Source organism: Salmo salar, chromosome 16 (assembly GCF_965601325.2).
Source record: "Salmo salar chromosome 16, fSalSal1, whole genome shotgun sequence".
NCBI lineage: Eukaryota > Metazoa > Chordata > Actinopteri > Salmoniformes > Salmonidae > Salmo > Salmo salar.
The window spans coordinates 10,866,021-10,892,051 of NC_138306.1; the positions used below are offsets into that span (position 1 = coordinate 10,866,021).

A 26,031-nucleotide genomic window follows, 5' to 3' on the forward strand; every position below is an offset into this window, starting at 1 on the left:
TGGTAATGTCGTCAACAATTGACTATGTATATATATTTTATTAGTACACACGGGCCTGCCCTGTTAGGGTAACAATTGACATTAATTTGCTCTTCTACCTGGGTAGTAACACTAATTACACTAGTAACAACATTGTAGTAACATGTTACATGGTACTTTAGTAATTGCATTTCAGTTGCATAGCAATGAGCTCAGAAAAAGGTCCGGTTAAGGGTAACAAACAAACCTTGAGGAAAGGGATGAGGTATGGCTGCGGAGAGGACTTCAGCTCAGCCTGGAGACGTGTGGTGAACTCCTCAGGCTCAATTTTAGCATCCTGATCAAAGAAAGACGACATTAAGTGTGAAAATCAGACAAAAATAAATTAAATAAAATGTCAATTCCACGCTCCATATTTCTGCTGACAATTGAACCACATAAAAATGTAAAAAGTATTCTATGGGAGTCTTGACTGACCAGAAGGTCCTGCACTAGGGCCTTGACGTTCTTGGATGTGTCTGGAGATGGGGAGTTGTGGGATGCCAGCTTGATCAGGGTGGCCAGGAAGTTCTTGCACTTCTTCACATTTTCTTGCATTTCCTGTAAGAGAGGAGAATGGGTCATTGAGTAGGATTAGACTTTCCATGAAAATGACTGATAAGTTTTGCACAAACTTTGCTTCTCATGTCACCACCTCTTCTGGTATTATAAAACATTATTAAATCAACTCAAACGTTATTTTAAGGGTATTTAAAATAGCAAAACACTTTACAGTAAACAACACTTTCCCCAAGTGGGAAACCGGCCAATAAAAAAAACGTCAATCAACTCACCACAGGGTAAACCACACACTGTTTGGGTCTAGCAAAGTGTCAGTAAAGTAACACAATGGACAAACCTGGGAGACTGGTGATGTTACCACTGTAGGGGTTGTGGAGGCACTGGCTGCTGCTGCAGTGTTAAGGGTTATAGAGGGCCGTACAGCACCAGGCTTGGCCAGGGCTTGACCCCCTGTGATCACTGTCTGGGCCTTCTGAGGGGTGGTCATCTTCACCGACACAGGAGCCACGGTTATCGCCTTCTGGAGAGAACAGCAACAGGCATAAATATGACTACAACTTTATACAGTAGTGGAAACAACGGTTAACACGACGCACATAGTTCAGCTGAGAGAGTAAACAAGCATTTACCACAACGTAACACAGTGCCTTCGGGAAAGTATTCAGACGCCTTTACTTTTTCCACATTTTGCTACGTTACAGCCTTATTCTAAAATTGATTTGACCTTTTCAAAATCTACACACAATACCCCATAATGACGAAGCAAGAACAGGTTTTTAGAAATGTTTACTAATTTATTAAAAATAAAAAACTGAAATATCACATTTACATAAGTATTCAAACCCTTTACTCAGTACTTTGTTGAAGCACCTTTGGCAACGACTACAGATTCGAGTCTTCTTGGGTATGACGCTACAAGCTTGGCACACCTGTATTTGGGGAGTTTCTCCTATTCTTCTCTGCAGATCCTCAAAAGCTCTGTCAGGTTGGATGGGGAGCGTCGCTGCACAGCTATTTTCAAGTCTCTCCAGAGATGTTCGATCAGGTTCAAGTCCGGACTCTGGTTGGACCACCCAAGGACATTCAGAGACTTGTCCCGTAGCTACTCCTGCATTGTCTTGGCTGTGTGCTTAGGGTTGTTGTCCTGTTGGAAGGTGAACCTTCGCCCCAGTCTGAGGTCCTGATCGCTCTGGAGCAGGTTTTCATCAAGGATCTCTCTGTACTTTGCTCCGTTCATCTTTGCCTCGATCCTGACTAGTCTCCCAGTCCCAACCGCTGAAAAACACCCCACACAGTATGATGCTGCCACCACCATTCTTCACCATAGGGATGGTGCCAATCTTGGTTTCATCAGAGAATCGTGTTTCTCATGGTCTGATAGTCTTTAGGTGCCTTTTGGCAAACTCCAAGCAGGCTGTCATGTGCCTTTTACTGAGGAGTGGCTTCTGTCTGGCCACACTACCATAATGGCCTGATTGGTGGAGTGCTGCTTGTCCTTCTGGAAGGTTCTCCCATCTCCACATAGGAACTCTAGAGCTCTGTCAGAGTGACCATCAGGTTCTTGGTCACCTCCTTGACCAAGGCCCTTCTCCCCCGATTGCTCAGTTTGGCCGGGCAGCCAGCTCTTGGAAGAGTCTTGGTGGTTCCAAACGACTTCCATTTAAGAACGATGGAGGCCACTGTGTTCTCAGGGACCTTCAATGCTGCAGACAGTTATTGGTACCCTTCCCCAGATCTGCGCCTCGACACAATCCTGTCTTGGAGCGCTACGGACAATTCCTTCGACCTCATAGCTTGGTTTTTGCTCTGACACGCACTGTCAACTGTGGGACCAAATATAGACAGGTGTGTGCCTTTTCAAATCATATCCAATCAATGGAATTTACCACAGGTGGACTCCAATCAAATTGTAGAAACAAGGATGATCAGTGGAAACAGGATGCACCTGAGCTCAATTTATTTCGAGTTTCAAAGCAAAAGGTCTGAATACTTATGAAAATAAGATTTCTGTTTATTATTTTAAAAAATGTCTAAAAACCTATTTTTGCTTTGTCATTATGGGGTATTGTGTGTAGATTGATTAAATATTATTTTTTCTCAGCAATTCAGAATAAGGCTCCAACGTATCAAAATGTAGAAAAAGTCAAGGGATCTGAATACTTTCCGAAGGCACTGTAACTAAAACCACAACAAAAAATAAAAACAGGGCTGGAATACGTGAAATGTATTTCATACAAATTCCTTATAAATCTACTGATAGGCTCTAGTAGCGAACTATAATTAGGTGTGTGTTTTCTGACAGAGGGCTGCATGGAGACAGTAAGTGCACACCTGTGTAGCAGAGCTGATGGGAGAGGGGGAGTGCAACATTCTGGCCTGGACAGGGGAGGCCAGACGAACAGCCTGGGGTGTACAAGGGGCCAGCAGAAAACAGGGGGAGCAAGGGGTCAGAGGTGAATTGGACATTAGTACCGGTATACATGATCAACTTATGACTTACTTAAAAGTGAAACCCACACTGGCACAACTCCAGAGGGACATTAAAAAGGGTGAAGAGGAAGAAAAAGTAGACCTTCAGTTGCGCCCAGTGTCAGAGTATACCTCTCACGAATAGGACTCTACTACAGCCACAGCAGATAACCAAGACATAACCAAGACCTAACCAAGACCTGACCGAACGAGAATTTATGTTCTCATGAGACTTGATGCTGACGATGAGCTCTTACACAGTCACGTACTACATCATCCCCAATAACATTCCTGACATGGGCAGCATCGATCTTACGCAAAATCCACATGATCTAGCAGTGTGATTGTTGTTGTTGTCAGGAAGACTAGGGCAATACTTGGGCCACTAAAGACTACATGGCAGACAGACGTCGGTTCAGATGGACAAACACGCTTGATATGACATAATCCATTCCGGTCCCCCTCTAGATAACTTTAGCCTGATTCCCCCATCCGTACCTGGCTGGGAGTACTGACTCTGATGGTGGCCCCAGCGGTCGGTGTAGCAGGCCGGGGGGAGATGTTAGAGACAGCTGCCTGGCCTTGTTGGGTCTTAGCCTGAGCCTGGGCTAGAACCTGCTGAGGAACCATTACCAGCTGGCCTGTGTCTGTACGCACCAGCACCATACCTGGGGGAGAAACAGTCACGTCACACATCTTTCTCTATTTGCCATTTTCAATGGTTTACTGTTTGAGTTTTTTGGGGCCTAAGCATTGGGTTAATAAATGCATTCATGAATAGCACAGACTAGGCTATTGACTATATTAATGTTTAATTGATTGACTAATGGGTCAACACATTGAAGGGTGCACAGTTCTGTTCAGAATGGACCTTGTGGAGCCAGAACCTAGGTTTTAATGGTTTTAAAAATCAGGATAACATCAGTAGGGTTCCTTACCGGGTGGTATGGTAAATCCAGGGGGTAACTGAATGGTGGTCTGCTGTGGTGGTCTGACGACCATCTGTGGTGCCACAGTCCTCGTGGGGCTCGCCACCAGCCCAGGTCTCTGCTGCTGCACGGAGGTGGCCATCACAGGAGCACCGGGGGGCCTCACGATGGTCACCGTGGACTGACCAACTCCGTTAACCGTTGGTTTCACCCCGGCTGTGAGAGTGGGACTCGCCACACTCTGTGCCTGGTTTACGGGTGAGTTCACAACAGGAGCGGGAGACCCTCCGAGAATTATTGATTGGTCAGCAGAGACCGGCTGGTTGGGTGCCACCACTGTAGTGTTAATGAGAGTGTTATTGCGGTTCATGACCTGAGAGGTGGTGACCCCCGGAGAACCTGCACCCTGTGTGTCCACTGCAGAAACCTTAAGGTCTACTAATCCATTCTGTGAGGCACTGGCCATGGGGTTGGGATGCCTTTGCAATGCAACAGCGGGAGTAACAAATGCCACAGCAGATTGGGATACAGGATAGTTTGGCAGAGAAGGAGGCTGTGAAGCCATAGACACAATGATATTCGAGTTGCCCGCACTGGCAGTGCTTATAACAGTGTTACCGCCTGACCCGGTTTGGGGAGCAGCAGCTGGCGAGTTGACCAACTTCACAGCTCCAGCGCTACCGTTAAAACTCTGTAATCCAGGTGAAGGAGTCCTGATAGCTGTTGTTGTTGTTGTTGTTGTTGTTGTGAGGTTTGAGTTCGGAGCAGTCACTACCGATGTTTCAGCTGGACCCAAAACAGTCCCTCTGTTGAAGCTAGTCGTCTGAGCAGGCAAAGTTACCGATCCTGGTGGTGCGGGGGAAATGATGCGAGATGCGACTCCATGTGTTTGTAAATTGGTACCCGCGTTTATAATGCCCCCAGTAGTGATGGAAGAGGTAGAAGCGGTGATACTCTTATTCGAAATCGCCTGGTTCGCGCAGGGTTCCGCGTTTAACACCGCTTTTGGGTGTCCTTGTTGTGGCGGCTCCAGAGACCCCACTTGATCACGCACTTTCCCTGAGAACTGGCTGACAGTGCCCGTAGATCCTTCTCGCTTGATATCGGAATATGTGGCGGGCGAAGTCTTTTGGCTGACAAGTTGCGATTCCAAAGAGCCAACTAAGTCACTTACTGCTTTTTCGTCTACCTCATTGAAGAGCATGTCCTCCAGTGGGTCGGAGGCTCCCGCCATCTTTGATGATAGACCGTTGTGCAAATCGTATTTTAGAATGTACGCATGCGCGTGGGCTTCGAATGTAGAAATATAATTTCAAGAAAGGACCACTGTTCTACTATAATGAAGATTTGCGCTGCAAAGTTTCTCATTCCACAAGATACCCTACAGTAGTGCTTCAAGACAAGTATAATAAAGAAGGAAACAAATAGGCCTACTAATGTACAAATCAAAGCTATATACTTATTGCTTCCATTTAGTAAACCCATTCCAGACGTGTTAGAGAGTGTTGAAGTTTGTTTTGCTTGCCCCGGTTCCCCGGTTGAGTGGAGAATTCACTTAACACCAATCGAATGGTCTAAAAACCAAACTCCTCACATACGAGCACCGAGCCATGCAAAACGAACTCAACCATTGGTTCCAGACTATGTCGAAAACGCGCGAGATGTTGATTTCCCGTCAGCACCAAATTTAGAAAAACGAGATTACCATTTTCCAAGAAGCAGGATGCTGGCGTCACGATCGCGGATTCTCTTTTTCAAAATAAGAGCCGCATGCAAAGATATGCAAAATTGTGGAATCTCGAAATACGTACAACTGTTTTTCACGGCACTGCAACCACCTTGGACAAGATACATTGATGATTTGATGTACTTTTATTTTTTGTATAATGTATTATTTATACTAGCATTACGTTTGAAAGTTTAAACAAATACTGGTACTGTATGTTGAAAGCTGTTGTGTAGGCTATAATTAAAGAATACACTTCTAATAAAATACAAATATATGTTATTGGACTTGCGCAATAGAATATGTAATACTTGAGTCTCTTGTGCTGGGCAACTGGTTTAATACAGAGTGCTGGTGACTCCCTACTCCACCTATTCCATTGGCCACAATGCAAATCCCTGTATATGAATTTCATATTGGCATAATATATAGTGAAACAACGATTGTTTGTGCAGATCTAAAAGTGGGATTGGGAGTACTCAGTAGAGTCTGTAGAATCTATATATCGTGTTATTTAATCTGGGACTGAATAATACAGTGTTCCCTTATGCAAAAACCACATGAATTTCACGTAATCAAATCAATCAAAATCGAATTGTATTTGTCACATGCTTCGTAAACAGGTGTAGACTAACAGTGAAAAACTCGCGTGGGGCTCTTCCCAACAATGCAGAGAAAAAAAAAGAGAGAAATAATAACATGAGGAATAAATACACAATGAGTAACGATAACTTGGCTATATACACGGGGTACCAGTACCGAGTTGACGTGCATAGGTATGAGGTAGATATGTACATATAGGTAGGGATAAAGTGCCTAGGCAACAGGATAGATAATAAGCATTAGCAGCAGCATATGTGATGAGACAAAAAGGGTCAATGCAGATAGTCCAGGTAGCAAGATATTGGTTAACTATTTATGTCTTAGGGGTAGAATCCGTTCAGGGTACTGTTGGCTCCAGACTTGGTGCATCGGTACCGCTTGCTGTGCGGTAGCAGAGACAACAGTCTATGCCTTTGCTGGCTGGAGTCTGACAAATTTTAGGGCCTTCCTCTGACACTGCCACATGTGATCACCATCATGTGATAACATGTAAAAGAAACGTGATAACGTAACTACACATGTGAAAACGTTTGAGTACTTAAGAAAACATGATCTCATGTTAAATAAATAGGGATAACGTTTCAAAATGTGATCCCATGAAACTACACACATCAAAATTTGAAAATGTTTCACGTGATAGTGAAAATTCGATTTCCACATGTGAAACTACACATTTCACGTTTTTATTGTTGTAAGGGAATTAATGAAATAGTATGGGGGTTTTAACGTAAGCGGTAATGCTGTTCAGATAAAATAGTGTAAACATCTTTAATTAACATGATTACATTTGACATGATCAATTGGAGCTGACTTTTCAGTATGACTGCCACAGGATTTGAAATCATGACCTCTGCATCTACAGTATGATGATCTTTCTGTTGCACCACCAAATCTGTGGAATTTTGTAAGTCCACTACACATTCATTACCTAAAATATGTCTCTGCACTGAGTAAAAGAGCCCCATCTGCATTGATGTTTTAGTTATAAATTAATATGACTATTCTCTCATTGATTTAATTTGACTTATTTCAGCAATTTGATTGTGGGTTTTCAGTATAGCTGTCTAATGTTGATGGTGCATATTATTCTGTTTTAATGTTACTCCTGAATCACTAGTCTATTATAAAACGTATTTTCTTCCATGTATTTTTTAACAGAGCTGAGATTTACTTTGAAGTACAAAGAATAGGAATATGCCTATATGTGAAATCAGTCATTGACACAGACATGGTGGCATAGTAGGAAGAGCAGAATGCCATGCACCAATAGGTTGTGTGTTCAAATCCCAGGTGATGACATGATGAATACTACTTACTGTATAAATAAAAAAGTGAAATATGTCAATTGAAAACAGTGTGGGACATCCTAATGACACATTTTTGTTTGCAAGGCATCGCCTGTGAAATGTCATGTGAAAAATATCCACATGTGAAACTTCAAGTGAAATATCATGTGAAGTGTTCCAGACCATATGATTTCACATGTGAAAGGTTGTGATCACATGTGAAACTTAATGTCAAATATCATTACATGAAGTGTTCAAAAGTCTAACACAGTGCACATTTTATTTTATTTAAAAAAATAAAAAAATATTCACAAGTTAAATGAGTGAATATAAACCAGGCTTTGAGTATAATCACACTGTCAGAAAGGCAATAAATTGAGACAATTATTTACAAATTATAGTCCTACAGTATATGTATTGCTAATCTAACAAGGTTAGCAGTACACAGTAAAGGTGTAGGACTTTTACATTTGAGTCATTTAGCAGACCCTCTTATCCAGAGCGACTTGCTGTACAGGAACAATTAGGGTTAAGTGCGTGGCTCAACGGCATCAACAGATTTTTCACCGAGTCGGCTCGGGAATTCCAATCAGCGACCTTTCAGTTAAGAGCCCAACGGTATTAACCACTAGGCTACCTGCCAGTATTAACTCGTTTTTAAAATGAATAACAGTGACAACATTATTTATATGTTATATTGTGATGATTATCTATCAAGGTCTGCAGAGACATTTTCTGTACAGTTTTAAATGCATTACAAGAGACAATCAACAATAACAGTTGAAATAAATGTTCTGAGAAGCACTGCAGATAATTTCATAATTTGTGTCACTTAATTCATGATCAAAAAAACTATAATTGATAAGGCTATAATTGTCGATTCCAGCGGCCTCATTTATAAACGTTGCGTATGCACACAAAAAACAAATATGCTCCAAAATATGCATGTGCCAGTTTTCACATAAAATTTGGCATACATAAAACTGAACTTGAGAATGTGCTTATACTCCCACAAACTTGTTTAGACCATGCATATGCACAGTTTCTAGTGGCTGAAGTGTTGCAATGCAAGAGGGCAAAAGTAGTAGCCTTGTGCAGATGGTTAATACAGTGCCTTCGGAAAGTATTCAGACCACTTGACTCATTCTAAAATGTATTAAATTGTTCCCCCCCCCCCATCAATCTACACACAATACCCCATAATGACAAAACAAAAACAGGTTTGTAGACATTTTTGCAAATGTAAAAAAAGAAAAAAAATGAAATATGACATTTACATAAGTATTCAGACCCTTTACTCAGTACTTTGTTAAAGCACCTTTGGCAGCGATTACAGCCTAAAGTCTTCTTTGGTATGATGCTACAAGCTTGGGAGTTTCTCCCATTCTTCTCTGCAGATCCTCTCAAACTCTGTCAGGTTGGATGGGGAGCGTCGCTGCACAGCTATTTTCAGGTGTCTCCAGAGATGTTCGATAGGGTTCAAGTCCGGCCGCTGGTTGGGCAGCTCAAGGACATTCAGAGACTTGTCCCGAAGCCACTCTTGTATTGTCTTGGCTGTGTGCTTAAGGTCAGTGTCCTGTTGGAAGGTAAACCTTCACCCAAGTCTGAGGTCCTGATCACTCTGGAGCAGGTTTTCATCAAGGATCTCTCTGTACTTTGCTCCGTTCATCTTTCCCTCAACCCTGACAAGACTCCAAGTCCTTGCCGCTAAAAAACATCCCCACAGCATGATGCTGCCACCACCATACTTCACCGTAGGGATGGTGCCAGGTTTCCTCCAGACGTGACGCTTGGCATTCAAGCCAAAGACTTCAATCTTGGTTTCAGACCAGAGAATCTTGTTTCTCATGGTCTGAGAGTCCTTTAGGTGCCTGTTGGCAAACTTGCTCAGTTTGGCCAGGCAGCCAGCTCTAGGAAGAGTTTTGGTGGTTCCAAACTTCTTCCATTTAAGAATGATGGAGGCCATTGTGTTCTTGGGGATCTTCAATGCTGCAGACATTTTTTGGTACCGTTCCCTAGATCTGTGCCTCGACACAATCTTGTCTTGGAGCTCTTCGGACAATTCCTTTGACCTCATGGCTTGGTTTTTGCTCTGACATGCACTGTCAACTGTGGGACCTTATATTGAATTGACCACAGGTGAACTCCAATCAAGTTGTAGAAACATCAAGGATGATTAATGGAAACAGGATACACCTGAGCTCAATTTAGAGACTCAAAGCAAAGGGTCTGAATATAGTGCCTTGCGAAAGTATTCACCCCCCTTGGCATTTTTCCTATTTTGTTGCCTTACAACCTGGAATTAAAATATATTTTTGGGGGGGTTTGTATCATTTGATTTGCACAACATGCTTTCCACATTGTGAAACAAACAAGAAATAAGACAAAAAATAAATACCACTTGAGTCAACACTTTGTAGAGCCACCTTTTGAGTGTGAATAACCCCCCCTTCCCCCCCCCAAAGTCAATACTTTGTACAGCCACCTTTTGCAGCAATTACAGCTGAAAGTCTCTTGGGGTATGTCTCTATACGCTTGGCACATCTAGCCACTGGGATTTTTGCCCATTCTTCAAGGCAAAACTGCCTCCTTCAAGTTGGATGGGTTCCGCTGGTGTACAGCAATCTTTAAATCATACCATAGATTCTCAATTGGATTGAGGTCTGGGCTTTGACTAGGCCATTCCAAGACATTTAAATGTTTCCTCTTAAACCACTCAAGTGTTGCTTTAGCAGTATGCTTAGGGTCATTGTCCTGCTGGAAGGTGAACCTCCGTCCCAGTCTCAAATCTCTGGAAGACTGAAACAGGTTTCACTCAAGAATTTCCCTGTATTTAGAGCCATCCATCATTCCTTCAATTTTGACCAGTTTCCCAGTCCCTGCCAAAGAAAAACATCCCCACAACAGGTAGGCTAGTGGTTAGTGTGTTGGACTAGTAACTGAAAGGTTATAAGATCAAATCCCAGTGCTCACAAGGTAAAAATTTGTTGTTCTGCCCCTGAACAAGGCAGTTAACCTACTGTTTCTATGCTGTCATTGAAAATAAGAATTTGTTCTTAACTGACTTGCCTAGTTGAATAATTAAAAAAAATAATGATGCTGCCACCCCCATGCTTCACTGTGATGATGAGAGGTGTTGGGTTTGTGCCAGACATAGCTTTTTCCTTGATGGCCAAAAAAGCTACATTTTTGTCTCATCTGACCAGAGTACCTTCTTCCATATGTTTGAGGAGTCTCCCACATGCCTCAAACACCAAACATGTTGGCTTATTTTTTCTTTAAGCTATGTCTTTTTTTCTGGCCACTCTTCCGTAAAGTCCAGCTCTGCGGAGTGTACGTATAAGGGCACAAGGCGAGACCCAGATGCAGACACAAGAGGCAGATGGTTTGAGTCTTTGATATTTATTAATAATCCAAAAGGGGTAGGCAAGAGAATGGTCGTGGACAGGCAAAAGGTCAAAACCAGTTCAGAGTCCAGGAGGTACAGTGTGGCAGGCAGACTCAAGGTCAGGGCAGGCAGGTACAGAGTCCAGAAAACAGGGAAGGGATAAAACCGGGAGGACTATCAAAAGAGAATAGAAAAGGCAGGAGCAGGGGAAAAACACGCTGGTTGACTTGGAACATACAAGACGAACTGGCACAGACAGACAGAAAACACCAGTTTAAATACCCAGGGGATAATGGGGAAAATGGGTGACACCTGGAGGGGCTGGAGACAAGCATAAGGACAGGTGAAACAGATCAGGGTGTGACAGTCCGGCTTAAAGTGGTCCTATGGACAGGTACTCCAATCTCGGCCGTGGAGCTTTGCCTCTCTGATTAATGCCCTCCTTGCCTGGTCCATGAGTTTTGGTGGGTTTGGCAGGTTTGTTGTGGAGCCATATTCTTTACATTTTTTAATAATGGATTTAATGGTGCTCCGTGGGATGTTCAAAGTTTCTGATATTTTTTATAGCCCAACCCTGATATGTACTTCTCCACAACTTTGTCCCTGACCTGTTTGGAGAGCTCCTTGGTCTTCATGGTGCCGCTTGCTTGGTGGTGTTGCAGACTCTGGGCCTTTCAGAACAGCTGTATATATACTGAGATCATGTGACACTTAGATTGCACACAGGTGGACTTTATTTAACTAATTATGTGACTTCTGAAGGTAATTGGTTGCAACAGATCTTATTTAGGGGCTTCATAGCCAAGGGGGTGAATACATATGCACGCACCACTTTTCCGTATTTTTTAAAATAAGTTATTGTTTTCACTTCACCAATTTGGACTATTTTGTGTATGTCCATTACAGGAAATCCAAATAAAAATCAATTTCAATTACAGGTTGTAATGCAACAAAATAGGAAAAACGCCAAGGGGAATGAATGTGTTTGCAAGACACTGTAGCCTCGTTATTGTTATTTTATTGTTACTTTTTATTTTTACTTTAGTTTATTTGGTAAATATTTTCTTATCTCTATTTCTTGAACTGCATAGTTGGTTAAAGGCTTGTAAGTAAGCATTTCACGGTAAGGTCTACACCTGTTTTATTCGGTGCATGTGTCAAATTCCACAGCCACACTCAAATTCAAGTTGACACTAAAAGCAAAAGTTAAATGTAATAGTGTTGAGGCTAAAACATAACCTATACCACTCTTTCTAGACAACCACCTGTCCTCCTAATCTTTATTTATGGTTGTCCATAACAAAGCAGAGCTTTATCTGACGCCATATTTCTTCGTATGGTACATTATGGGATTCCGCAGTCCAACATTTAAGTGTTGACTCATAATATGATGCTCCAAATGGGGCATTAAGTTCTTCTTCCATGGCAATTAGACACTAAATACAACATGAGTATTCAATATCAATTGCATCAAACTAATCTGATCTGTTTAACATAACCTCATGTATGTGTGTGGTGAGAGTGTATCATGAGTTTAAATGACTACAATTTCTCAATACTGAATCTAGCTTGCTAAAGTAAGCTAACATTACAATAACTTTAACTAGCTAGCTTACATTAGCTAAAACGTACCAACTGTGGCGTACAGCAGGTCAGCCACCAGGGGAGACTCGTCGAGGCCTGGTGACAGATGGAGTCTACATCACGAGGCAATGGCTTCCTCTGCTGGACGTGCCAGATCTTGACGGGCTCTCCTGTCAGGACTAATTGGGGCTGATTGTGCTTGGTGAGTAATCAAGGGATTGATTGCTCTCCAGCTGGATGAGTCCCATAAAGCTGCCAGAAGGGCAGCACACGGGAGAGGGGACTGGGGGAATGGAGGTTACTCCCGTATAGTCATGCTCAATCCCAGGGATAATGGATGGAGCTCAGTTTGGTTCCCCCAGGATACAGCAAGACCCCGGAGCCCAGAAGACGGTATCGTGGAGGAGGTCTCCTGGAGGAGACCTATACTTTTCATTTTGTTTGTTATTTAAATAAACACCCTTGAAACCAAGCTAATCTAACTCGGTCCGTGTCTGATCTGTGAAAACATCTTGACCAATACCCCTGGTCTGCCACAAGTGGTGGAGAAAGCGGACATTCTGATAACATGGTCAGATCAGGGTTGACGTTTATGCAGCATCAGCATGGATGAGTTGATAGCTCAGTTTGTCCGGGCCCAACAAGCACAACAGGCGGTTCAGGAACGAACGCTGGAGGAACCAACAGCACCCATGGTCCCGGTGAAGGTCGACAGACACGACACAGAAGCTCTATTAGACTCGGGGAATGTGGTTATGCTCGTAGCCACGAGCCTGCTGGACCAGTGGACTGAATGGGATAGGGAGACGTCCGTTTCCTGTGTCTACGGTGACACAATGCGGTATCCAACCGTACAGGCCAATATCGTGAGTTGCCAGATGATGGTGGGTGCCGTACTGGAGTTACCGGTACCCTTCCTTGTGGGACGAGATTGTCCACTTTTCGTGGCACTGTGGAGGCATGAGCTGAGGAAAAAGTTACGAGCTGGCCAAAGACGAGAGCGAGGACGACCCATCGCCTACGTGGCCAGGTAGCAAGTGGTGTAAAAACCCATATCTACGGGTTCGGAGTCGGAGGGAGCGCTGGAACCCGACCTCTCTGGTGAACAACTGGAGGAGGAGTCCATCCTCCCCCACCTCATCGATTTCGAGGGACCAGCTGAGACACCCGCTGGGGACCAACTGAGGGGACAATTTGGTACTGCCCAGTGGGAGGATCCAAACTTGAAAGCCCACACAGCCCAAGTGATAGCGGTGGATGGACAGCTACTTCTGGGGGTGAGTGACTGGCGATACCCCCATTTCCAAATCAAGAATAACCTTTTGTATCAGGTGTCGTGCCAACAGGGGGAACTTCGAGAAGTACTGTTGCTGCTCCGACAGTACGTGGGAACTGTTCTTTAGCTGGCCCACACTCACCTGTTGGGGGCGCACCTGGGAATGGAAAAGACCCTGGAACGGATTGCCACCCGGTTCAACTTGCCCGGGATGAGGAGGGCCATGGAAGACTATTGTCGCAACTGCCCGGAGTGTCAAATCACTGCCCCAAAAGCACACTTCCGAAACCCGCTGGTCCCCCTACCAATCATCGGGGTGCCCTTTGAACGCATTGCTATGGACATAGTGGGACTCCTGGTAAAGACAGCACAAGGACACCGGTACATCCTGGTACGGGCGGCGTTATCCAAGGGAATCGCCCAGGGGATGTTCCACCTCCTTAGCCAGGTGGGCATCACAAACGAGATCCTGACAGACCAAGGTACTGAGTTTATGTCCCAATAAAATGAAAGATTTGTGTGCTCTCCTGCAGATCAAGCAGATGGATGGGCTCGTCGAGCGGTTCAATAAAATGCACAAACAAATGCTGCTGAAGGTCATCGATCAGGATGGGAAGAACTGCGACCAGCTACTACCCCACCTAATGTTCTCGATCCGAGAAGTACCCCGGTCATCCACCGGGTTTTCCCCTTTCTAACTCCTCTACGGGAGGAGGCCACGCGGCCTATTGGACGTCGCCAAGGAGGTGTGGGAAGCCCAACTGGCCACCTTACGCAGCATGCTAGAACACGTGGAGAATATGAGGGAGCGGATGACAGCCATATGGCCAGTGGTAAGGAAACATATGGAGAAGGCCCAATGTGCCCATGCCCAGGTCTACAATCGGGGAACCCAGCCCCGATAATTCCAGGTGGGAGACAAGGTGTTGGTCTTAATCCCCACCGCAGAAAGTAAGTACCTGGAAACATGGCACGGGCCATATGAGGTGATAGAGAAGCTGGGACCCATCAATTACCGCGTGCAGCAGTCGGGGAGACGGAAACCCCAACAGATTTACGACGTGAACCTATTGAAGAAGTGGCACGAGGGGACAGCCTTGGGCATGTTATGGTCGGGATCGAGGACTCCAACGGTACCAGTGGTGGTCCCGAGCAATGAAGACCTCGACCTGGCCCAGAAGCAAGCACTCCGGGAGCTCGTAGATCGGAAAAACATGGCGGTGTTCTCGGAGAAGCCGGGCCGCATGACCCTCATTGAACACCACGTCCGCACCTGGGCCAGGGAAACGGTACGAAAGAGACCATATCGGATTCCCGAGGCCCGAAGAAAGGCCGTGAAGCAGGAAGTAGAGGCTATGCTGAGGATGGGGGTCATCAAAGAGTCCCACAGCACATGGTGCAGCCCCATCAGCTTGTTCAACGCCTACCCCATGCCGAGGGTGGACGAGCTCATGGACCGGTTGGGAATTGCTTGGTACATCAGCACCCTCGACCTGAACAAAGGATATTGGCAGGTACCGTTGGCAGCCTCCTCCCGGGAGAAGATGGCATTTTCGACACTGGACGGATTATATCAGTACCGGGTGCTCCCCTTCGGTCTCCACGGAGCCCCATCCACGTTCCAGCGCCTGAAGGACAAAGTACTTTGACCCCACCAACAGTACGCAGCGGCCTATTTGGATAATATCATCATCCACAGTCAAGGTTGAGAAGAGCACCTGACGCGCCTCCAGGTAGGGCTGGATGCACTCAGGCAAGCTGGGTTGACAGCGAAGCCCAAGAAATGCAAACTAGTGTTCGAGGAGGTGGAGTACCTGGGGTATTTGATCGGACGGGGAACGTCAAGCCCCAGGAGAGGAAGATCCACGCGGTACGTGACTGGCCCGTTCCACGCATCAAGACACATTCAAGTCCTTCCTGGGACTGGCAGGATACTACCGCTTTATCCCCAACTTTGCGGCTATAGCCTCCCCCTTAGCGATCTAACCAGGGCCCACCTCTCGAAAACAGTGAAATGGATGGGCGAGACCAAAGCAGCGTTCAGGCGCCTGAAGGAAGCACTGTGCTCCCATATGATTCTTGTATTGCCCGATTTCTGGGTGCCAATGTTGGTCCAGACGGACGCATGCAACACGGAACTAGGGGCCGTCCTGTCCCAGGCACACAATGGGGAAGAGCACCCCATCATGTAAATAAGCCGAAAGCTGATACCCAGAGAGAAAAAGTACTCTATTATCAAGAAAGAGTGCCTAGTGGTGAAGTGGGCGCTAGACACTCTCAAGTATTACCTGTTGGGTACCCACTTCACCATGGTCACAGACCAGGCTCCCCTGGTCTGGATGGCCAGGGGAAGGGACACAAACGATTGGGTCACCAGGTGGTTCTTGTCCCTTCAACGCTTCTCTTTTTCTGTTGTGTACAGTTCAGGGGCGAAGCATGGGATGCCCTATCGAGAAGGGAGACATACGTCGCACTGGCGACAGCCCCCTCCCCGACAGAGCTAAGGAGGAGACTCGTCAAGGCCTGGTGCCAAACGGGGTCTACATCACGAGGCGAGGAACATGCCAGGTCTTGATGGGCTCTTCTGCCAGGACTAATTGGGGCTGATTGGTCACCAGCTGGACGAGTCCCATAAAGCACACGGGAGAGGGGACTGAGGAAAGAGAGATTACTCCTCTATAGTCTTGCTCAGTCCCAGGGATAACGGAGGGAGCTCAGTTTGGTTCCCCCAGGATACAGCAAGACCCCGGAGCCCAGAAGACGGTATCCTGGAGGAGACCTATACTTTCTTGTTGTTTGTTATTTAAATAAACACCCTTGAAACCGAGCTAATCCAACTCTGTCCGCTTCTGATCTGGGTAAACGTCTTGACCAAACCCCCTGGTCTGCCACACAACACTTATACAACAATTACCAGCTAGCATTACAGGCTATGTAGCTTGGCTAGCTGATGAAAAACTAAGATAACAAAAAATTCCTTAGAAATTACATCATGTTATTTGATAGTAGTTTGATGAATTATTATCTTAGTTAGCGAATAGCTAAGGTTCACTTACCTTTCATGTCGATCCATTGCAAGTCATCTCTTATTGGCCAAGTCTTATTGGCCGAGTTACCTTAGCTTCCCACTTCTAGTTGTCTTTTTGACTAACTTTCTCAATTTGAATTATTCGCACGAGTGCCCTTTAGTCATGAGCGCACTGCTGGTTCCAAAACAAACCCCTATTTTGAAAATGTTTCTTCAAAGCACCCCTTTAGTCTACAAAGGTTAAAAAATGAACTGATGGCAGAGTATAGGTTCTTAATTATAAATTGGGTGGTTCGAGCACTGAATGCTGATTGCTGAGCCCTGTATGCTGATTGGCTGATTGCCATACAATTGGTATGACAAAACACTTATTTTTACTGCTCTAATTACGTTGGTAAACAGTTTATAATAGCAATAAGGCACCTCAGGGGTTTGTGATATATGGCCAATATAGAAAGGGCTGTGTCCAGGCACAACGCAAAAAACAGCCCTAGGCCGTGGTATATTGGCCATATACCACACCCCCTTGGGTCTTATTGCTTAAATGAACCTCAAGGTTCATTTCTTTACCTTATAATATCCTGAAGGATCCTTCAGGAACCTTTTCTTTTTAGAATGTAACAAAATAGATAAGCTAAGTATTTAGTTTTATGCCATCCAATCCTAAACACAGTTTAAAAGTAAAACAGACGGTTCACCTTTTCCATTGACGTTTTTAGGCTAGGTCTGAATACTGTAATGTCAAATTTCTCATGTGGAATATATTTCATTTATTAACAAAATACATACAGTGCCTTAGGAAACTGTTCAGACCACATTACTTTTTGTACATTTTGTTATGTTACAGCTTTATTCTAAAATGGATTTAAAAATGTTTAATCCTCAGCAATCTACACACAATACCCAACAAGAACAAAGTGAAAACAGGTTTTTAGAAATACCTTATTTACATAAGTGTTCAGACCCTTTACTATGAGACTCGAAATTGAGCTCCGGTGCATCGTCTTTCCATTGATCATCCTTGAGATGATTCTACTACTTGATTGGAGTCCCCCTGTGGTAAATTCAATTGATTGGACATGATTTGGAAAGGCACACACCTGTCTATATAAGGTCTCCCAGGTGACAATGCCATGTCAGAGCAAAAACCAAGCCATGAGGTTGAAGGAATTGTCCATGGAGTGCCGAGACAGGATTGTGTCGAGGTACAGATCAGGGAAAGGGTACCAAAAAATGTCTGCAGCATTGAAGGTCTCCAAGACCAAGTGGCCTCCATCATTCTTAAATGGAAGAAGTTTGGAACCACCAAGACTCTTCCTAGTGCTGGCCGCCTGGCCAAACTGAGCAATTGGGGAGAAGGGACTTGGTCAGGGAGGTGACCAAGAACCCGATGGTCGCTCTGACAGAGCTCCAGAGTTCCTCTGTGGAGATGGGAGAACCTTCCAGAAGGACAACCATCTCTGCAGCATTCCACTAATCAGGCCTTTATGGTAGAGTGGCCAGACGGAAGCCATTCCTCAGTAAAACGTACATGACAGCCCGCTTGGAGTTTGCCAAAAACAAGATTCTCTGGTCTGAAGAAACCAAGATTGAACTCTTTGGCCTGAATGCCAAGCGTCACGTCTGGAGGAAACCTGGCACCATCCCTACGGTGAATCATGGTGGTTGCAGCATCATGCTGTGGAGATGTTTTTCTGCGGTAGGGACTGGGAGACTAGCCAGGATTCAGGCAAAGATGAACAGAGCAAAGTACAGGGAGATCCTTGACCAAAACTTGCTCCAGAGCGCTCAGACTGGGGCAAAGGTTCACCTTCTAACAGGACAACGACCCTAAGCACACAGCCAAGACAATGCAGGAGTAGCTTCAGGACAAGTCTCCGAATATCCTTGAGTGGCCCAGCCAGAGCCTGGACTTAAACCCGATTGAACATCTCTCAAGATACCTGGAAATAGCTGTGCAGCAATGCTCCCCATCCAACCTGACAAAGTTTGAGAAGATCTGCAGAGAAGAATGGGAGAAACTCCCCAAATACATGTGTGCCAAGCTTGTTGCATCATACCCAAGAAGACTCGTTGCTGTAATCGTTGCCAAAGGTGCTACAACAAATTACTGAGTAACTGTGACAACAAATTACTGAGTAACTGTGATATTTAATTATTATAATATTTTTTATAAATTAGCAAACATTTCTACAAACCTGATTTTTCTTTGGCATTAGAGGGTATTGTGTGTAGATTGATGAGGGGAAAAAAAACATTTATTCCATTTTAGAATAAGGCTGTAACGTAACAAAATTTGGTCTGCATACTTTCAAAATGCACTGTAATTCACGGTGGCAAGGCATATGAACTAAATCAAATCAAATCAAATGTATTTATATAGCCCTTCGTACATCAGCTGATATCTCAAAGTGCTGTACAGAAACCCAGCCTAAAACCCCAAACAGCAAGCAATGCATGTGAAAGAAGCACGGTGGCTAGGAAAAACTCCCTAGGAAAAACTCCCTAGAAAGGCCAAAAACCTAGGAAGAAACCTCGAGGAACCAGGCTATGAGGGGTGGCCAGTCCTCTTCTGGCTGTGCCGGGTGGATATTATAACAGAACATGGTCAAGATGTTAAAATGTTCATGAATGACCAGCATGGTCAAATAATAATAATCATAGTAGTTGTCGAGGGTGCAACAAGCACGTCCAGTGAACAGGTCAGGGTTCCATAGCCGCAGGCAGAACAGTTGAAACTGGAGCAGCAGCACGGCCAGGTGGACTGGGGACAGCAAGGAGTCATCATGCCAGGTAGTCCTGAGGCATGGTCCTAGGGCTCAGGTCCTCCGAGAGAAAGAAAGAAAGAGAGAAAGAGAGAATTAGAGAGAGCATATTTAAATTCACACAGGACACCGGATAAGACAAGAGAAATACTCCAGATGTAACAGACTGACCCTAGCCCCCCGACACATAAACTACTGCAGCATAAATACTGGAGGCTGAGACAGCAGGGATCAGAAGACACTGTGGCCCCATCCGATGATACCCCCGGATAGGGCCAAATAGGCAGGATAAAATCTCCTATGTGGAGGCGGTGAAGGGGCAAGAGGCCACAGTTCTGAAAAAGATAAGGTGGTGGATGCACCACAATCAGTTGCCAATGTTATACGTCAATCAAGGGATCTGGATACACATTTTTATTTTTACCCCCTTTTTCTCCACAATTGCCATTTTGTCTCGTCGCTGCAACTCCCCAACAGGCTTGGGAGAGGCGAAGGTCGAGTCATGCATCCTCCGAAACATGACCCGCCAAACCTTGCTTCTTAACACCCGCCCGCTTAACCCGGAAGTCAGCTGCACTAATGTGTCGGAGGAAACATTGTTCAACTGCCAACTGATGACCGAAGTCAACCTGCAGGTGTCCGGCCTGCAACAAGGAGTCGCTAGAGCGCTATGAACCAAGTAAAGCCCCCCCCCCCCCCCCCCCCCCCCACAAACCCTCCCCTAACCCAGATGATGCTGGGCCAATTGTGCGCCGCCCTATGGGACTCTTGGTCACAACCAGTTGTGACACAAAGGTGGATTTTGAAGCATTTAGAGCCACAGTTATTAATTGTACTGCACAAGTGTCCAAGAAGTCCAGGAAGCTGACAAGCATTATATCTGCAGCCGAGAAGTTTTTGGGAAGCCAAGACTGAACGGCAGAAGCCCTGCAAGTACTACTGTCGCTAGGAAATGTCCCACCATCACAGGATCCTTCTGAGGCTGTGTAGGGATCTGATTAAAACAGAAAAGCAGGCTGATTTAATTAACATTCATTACCGATAGTTTGTATGGAAATTTCCTTGTATGTTTAATCCTTATTATCCACCTGTACAGTAGGTGGCAGAATGTACATATAATTGTTGCGAATGCCATTATAACAAAAAAGAATAATAAGAAGACGAGGTAGCAGAAGAGGTAGCTGTCTAAGAGAGGGAGGAAGAGGAAGAGGGTGAGCTTGAGTCGGTTAAAAATTGCAGATAAAGGGAGATGGTAGAAAGTGTAAGGAGAGTGAGCTGAAAACAGGAGGAGAAATGGAAGTGAATAAAGATTCTGTCTGACAGCAGGAGTGAAGTTTTTGGAAAAAGTGGACCCTTGCCTGTTGGCTGATCCATTTGGGGTTTCAGGGTAGATGAAAACTGAGTTGGGTGCTGTGGAATTGGTGAGGGAAACCAGAAGCGGTCTTGTGATAATTGTTTGTGTTTCTGCTTGTCAGAGGGAGAAGGCACTCTGTGTTAAATGAATGGGGGGCACAGAAATGTGGATTGTTTTGGTCTCAAGAAAAGGAGTGATAACTGGGGTAGCAGTAAATGTAAAAGTTGACCAACTGAAGGGGAAGATTCCCGGTGTTTGTGATGCTCGTCGTTTGGTGCGACATAGACAGGGTGTCGAGAATGGAAAAACAGAGGAGTCATTGTATGTTCTTTTGAGTTTTGATATTTTGTCTTTGCCCGACAAAGTGATGTTAGGATATATAAGTTATCCTGTAGGAGCGTTTGTGCCGAATACATTACGTTGTTACAGGTGTCAAGCTTATTGGTATGTGGCAGCAGTATGTAGGAGGGAGGTTCCTAGCTCTGAGAAGTGTGCAGAAGGCATGAGACAAAGGAATGTGCAGCATTGGGGAAAGTAGTGGTATGTGTTAATTGTAGGGGTGCCCATGGGGCTAGGTATCAGACATTTCCAGGGTTAGAGTAGTGCAGAAGTTGTCATATGCTGATGCAGTGAATAAAGTAGGGGAAGATGGGTCAAGGGGGAGGGATCCTGAGAGGAGTGCGTCCGTCGATAGGCCAACAAGTGATATATGTTTCAGTAAGATTGGATTTTTAGCATGTATAGCAATGGTTATCAACTGTACTGCAGGGATGGACTGTAAGTCGCAGAAAATTGAGGTTGTGGTGGCATTTGGGTGAGCGAGACTTGACATCAAAAGAGTGTGTTAATTTTAAAGTAATTCATTTTTTTACCTTTATTTAACTAGGCAAGTCAGTTAAGAACAAATTCTTATTTACAATGATGGACTACTCTGACCAAACCCCGACAACGCTGGGCCAATTGTGCACCACCCAATGGGACTCCCAATCACAGCCAGATGTGATAACGCCTGGATTCAAACCATGTACTATAGTGACACCTCTTGCACTGAGGTAGAGTGCCTTATACCACTGAGCCACTCCGGAGTGTTAAGTGGTGATGTCGCATCCTTTCAGGTTGTTGGTACGAGGTAGGACTAAATAGATGTAAATAGTGGAGTAGGGTGGTGTTATTTTTTAAATTGTGAGTGTAGTGTTAGATGGTAAGATATTTGTTTATTTGTTTTTTCAAGCAAAGTGTAAGGGAGTTGTACTCCAGTCTAATAGGTGGCGATAATGCAACATATTGGATGCCAGCCGCAGTTAAACCTCATCGAAGAATAGCACGTCAGAAGCACAAAAAAGGGATAGCCATACATGCTTCAAAGAAACGCTCAGTGAGGGATCTAGTTGGATTTGTAGCCATCATGAGTGGAGGAACACCTTATATCGGGAGCAAAATCAGCCTAATTTCGAAGGCCGAGATTCGTTACGAAGGGATTCTCTACACTATTGATACTGAGAATTCGACTGTCGCACTTGCAAAAGGTAAGTAACGTTAACTCATGCAAAGAAGGTCGGCACTGTTGTGCACCAACCAAATAACGTTAACTACATAACGTTACAGAGATGCCTGTAAGCAAGCGCAATTTCATCACACTGTGGCTAATTGTTTCCATGCTGTTCTGAAAAAAGGTGTCTAGTTAGCAAGCTAGCGAATTGACTAGTCAGCCAGCCAACTTGCTAGTTTTCTAGTAGTGTTGTCTTGCTAAACCTGGTGATGTAGCTTGTTTTCTAGCTAGTTAAACATGTTTATTTCAAGTACAAGCTGAGAGTATCATGTCAACCTGCCATATTGTGTAAAGAAACGGTGACGTAGCGCGACAACTGCATCGCTAACATTCACAAGCAACTCCACGTCAGTGATGGTGAATTTCGGCAATTTTCCAGCCAGCAAATATTTGTTGTGCTGAACACTGCATTGGGGGGAAAAAACTGGTGCCCGTAAATGAGTAGCTAAGTTAACTAACTGCCAAAATAAAGGAAACACTTGAATAAATGATGGATACAGAGCCAGCGGTCCAAACACTTAGGACACCCTATCCCCTCAGCCCTCAAATTAAGTGGACACTTCTGATGACGTCTGACGAGTATATACTTGCTGGGCGAGGAAGGAATGATTTTTAAATCGGAGACTCGTCCCCAGTAACTTGTGGGTGTTTTATATGCGCTACGTCAATTATGAGTGCATGTCTACTTACATGAAATATAATTAACATACGTCTACTGTGATAACTAGCAAATTAATTAGATAACTAACGTTAGCTTTCTTAGCTAGAACTTCTGAAGGAAAATGTTTTTCCTGAGTAATTCACGCAATTAACATCTCATCATGGAGTCAAGTCTAAAAATGGCCAGTTTCCCATTTATTTTGGCTACTATGAAATAAGAGCTGTCAGTGAATTTCAAAGAGGGGTTTACAGTGTTTGTGTCTCAGTCACTTGTTAAGGTAGATCACCAGATCTCAACCCAATTGAACAATTATGGGAGATTCTGGAGCGGCACCTGTGACAGTTTTCCACCAAATGATGTAATGTTTTGTGGAAGAAGGGTGTTGCATCCCTCCAATAGTTTCAGACACTTGTAGAATCTATGTAAGGGGTCTCAACAGGTAAATCGCAAGCTACCAGTAGCTCTGATTCAGAGGGTTTGGGTTAAATGCGGAAGACACATTTCAGTTGACTACATTCAGTTGGACAGCTGACTCGGTATCTCCCTTTCACAGCCCACCAACGACTAACTCACTAAACATTTCCGCAAGTATATGCAATTTTTCCATGTGTTCCATCTCAAGCAGTCATAAACAAACCTCAAAAGTATCTGACACTGCAAGCTCCCATCTACTATCTAATCAATGCAATATTGACATAATTCCACCCCAGGTTAGCCACTATTGTCTTAAAATGCCAAACCTAACACCATCTGCCAATTAATTTCCAGCAATATAGTGGCTGTCGTGGTGGTGCGCTCATTTTGTCTATCACTCCGTGTAGGCAGTTGTTGTGTTAACCATCTTGTGGGTTGACAGAAATATTTTCCCCAAAACCTTCTCATTGAAATGTTACTTGCAAAGTAGGCTTACCTGGCAGAAGTGTATATCAGTTGTATCTATTTGTGAACTTAACCATTAAATGAGCAGCAGCAGTACAGAACCATTGCTAGATGACACCCAAAGGCCATTACTCACTTGCAATTCAAGGGGTGTTTTTTTATTTTATTTTTTTATTTAAACTTTATTTAACTAGGCAAGTCAGTTAAGAACATTTGTATTTACAATGATGGCATTACACTCAAATATACACTTTCTTTCAGACCTAAAAAAAAAAGGTTTCATGTGATTTAACCATTGACATGGACTCGGATAACATTTCGTTGTTTCTCTATGAACAATTGTCATTTTGAGAGTGAAAAACGAGTCTAAAACAACCTGAGCATGGAAAAATAAATAATTTAAATGGCTTATATCCTAATTAAACTACTTTCATATTTACCTGTATTTTGATGTAGACTACATTTGGCCTTTTATATTTGCCAAATTGAATGTTATTGTTACTACAAAGTCTCAAAAATAAGTATTTTCAATCTACCAGATTTAATGTCTTTTGGCAATGGCTTACATAACTTATTTTGGTACTCACATCTGTCCCCCTGTGTTTCTGACCAAGTCGGAAGGTTAATGAAACAATATCAAATGCATTTTTGCCCATTGAGTGCTAGTATAGAATTCTAGTGAAGATGGAATACTGATTTGGACAGATAGTGTCACATCTAACATTTGAGGGAATGTTGTTATTATGGATGCGTTTCAAGTATGATTGTGTGCAAACTTTCTGTGCGACGTTAACTTCTCTAGGGTAGGGGGCAGTATTTTCACGGCCGGATGAAAAACGTACCCAAATTAAACGGACTACTACTTGGGCCCAGGAACTAGAATATGCATATTATTAGTAGATTTGGATAGAAAACACTCTGAAGTTTCTAAAATTGTTTGAATGATGTCTGTGAGTATAACAGAACTCATATGGCAGGCAAAAACCTGAGAAATCTAACCAGGAAGTGGAAAATCTGGTGCTTGTAGTCTTTTCAAGTCATTGCCTATCCAACACAGTGACTTAGGGTTCATTTTGCACTTCCTAAGGCTTCCACTAGATGTCAACAGTCTTTAGAACCTAGTCCCCCCCCCCCCCTCCCTTAAAAGATTTAGATGCACTATTGTAAAGTGGTTGTTCCACTGGATATCATAAGGTGAATGCACCAATTTGTAAGTCGCTCTGGATAAGAGCGTCTGCTAAATGACTTAAATGTAAATGTTTCAGGCTTTTGCAGTGAACAGAGGGCGAACAAGAAGGCCGGGAAGTTGGTGACTCAGGAAAGGACATGAGTTCATTGGCGCGCATTGACGTGAGAGGTAGCTGTGTTCCAAAACGTTTTTCAAGACATTGGAATCGTCCGGTTGGAATATTATTGAAGTTATGTTAAAAAGGCCCTAAAGATTGATGCTATACAACCTTTGACATATTTCAACGAACATAAATAGAACTTTTTTTAAAGCTTTTCGTCATGAAATTTTGGGCGTTCTTCCTACATTTGGCGTAGCTTACTGAATGCACAAACAACGAGGTATTTGGACATAAATTATGGACTTTATCGAACAAAACAACATTAATTGTGGACCTGGGATTCCTGGAAGTGCCTTCTGATGAAGATCATCAAAGGTAAGTGAATATTTATAATGCTATATATAATTTTAGATGACTCCAAAATGGCGGGTATGTGTATTGCCTAGTGTATGTTTCTGAACGCCGTACTCAGATTATTGCAAAGTGTGCTTTCCCCGTGAAGCTTTTTTGAAATCTGTCACAGCGGTTGCATAAAGGAGATGGTTATCTATAATTCTTTGAATAACAGTTTCATATTTTATCAATGTTTATGATGAGTATTTTTGTAAATTGTTGTGCTGATTCACCGGCAGTATTGGAGGCAAAATATTTTCTGAACATCACACGCCAATGTAAAATGCTGTTTTTGGATATAAATATGAACTT

General features: G+C 43.9%; 2 protein-coding genes across 6 annotated transcripts in view; one reads left to right on the forward strand and one right to left on the reverse strand.

Annotated features, from left to right (window-relative positions):
- The window catches only part of LOC106573262 (transcription initiation factor TFIID subunit 4), a 33,666-nt gene extending 27,854 nt beyond the window's left edge, over window positions 1–5,812 (reverse strand). Inside the window, exons 1-6 of one of the 5 annotated variants that reach the window (XM_014148171.3) lie at window positions 3,948–5,804; window positions 3,508–3,677; window positions 2,872–2,943; window positions 878–1,057; window positions 457–579; window positions 227–316 (exon numbers count right to left, since the gene is read on the reverse strand). In XM_014148171.3, coding sequence (XP_014003646.1) covers window positions 227–316; window positions 457–579; window positions 878–1,057; window positions 2,872–2,943; window positions 3,508–3,677; window positions 3,948–5,172 — 1,860 coding nt within the window. In that variant the 5' untranslated portion in view covers window positions 5,173–5,804. Of the gene's footprint in view, window positions 1–226; window positions 317–456; window positions 580–877; window positions 1,061–2,871; window positions 2,944–3,507; window positions 3,678–3,947 lie in introns of all 5 variants that reach the window. The other 4 variants (XM_014148170.3, XM_082962501.1, XM_014148173.3 and 1 more) reach the window with 4 other exon arrangements.
- A 16,175-nt stretch (window positions 5,813–21,987) lies between these two features.
- Window positions 21,988–26,031, forward strand: part of LOC106573260 (protein LSM14 homolog) — a 32,688-nt gene continuing 28,644 nt past the window's right edge. Inside the window, exon 1 of the mRNA XM_014148169.3 lies at window positions 21,988–22,474. Within this exon, the coding sequence (XP_014003644.3) occupies window positions 22,147–22,474 (328 nt within the window). The 5' untranslated portion in view covers window positions 21,988–22,146. The remainder of the gene's footprint in view (window positions 22,475–26,031) is intronic.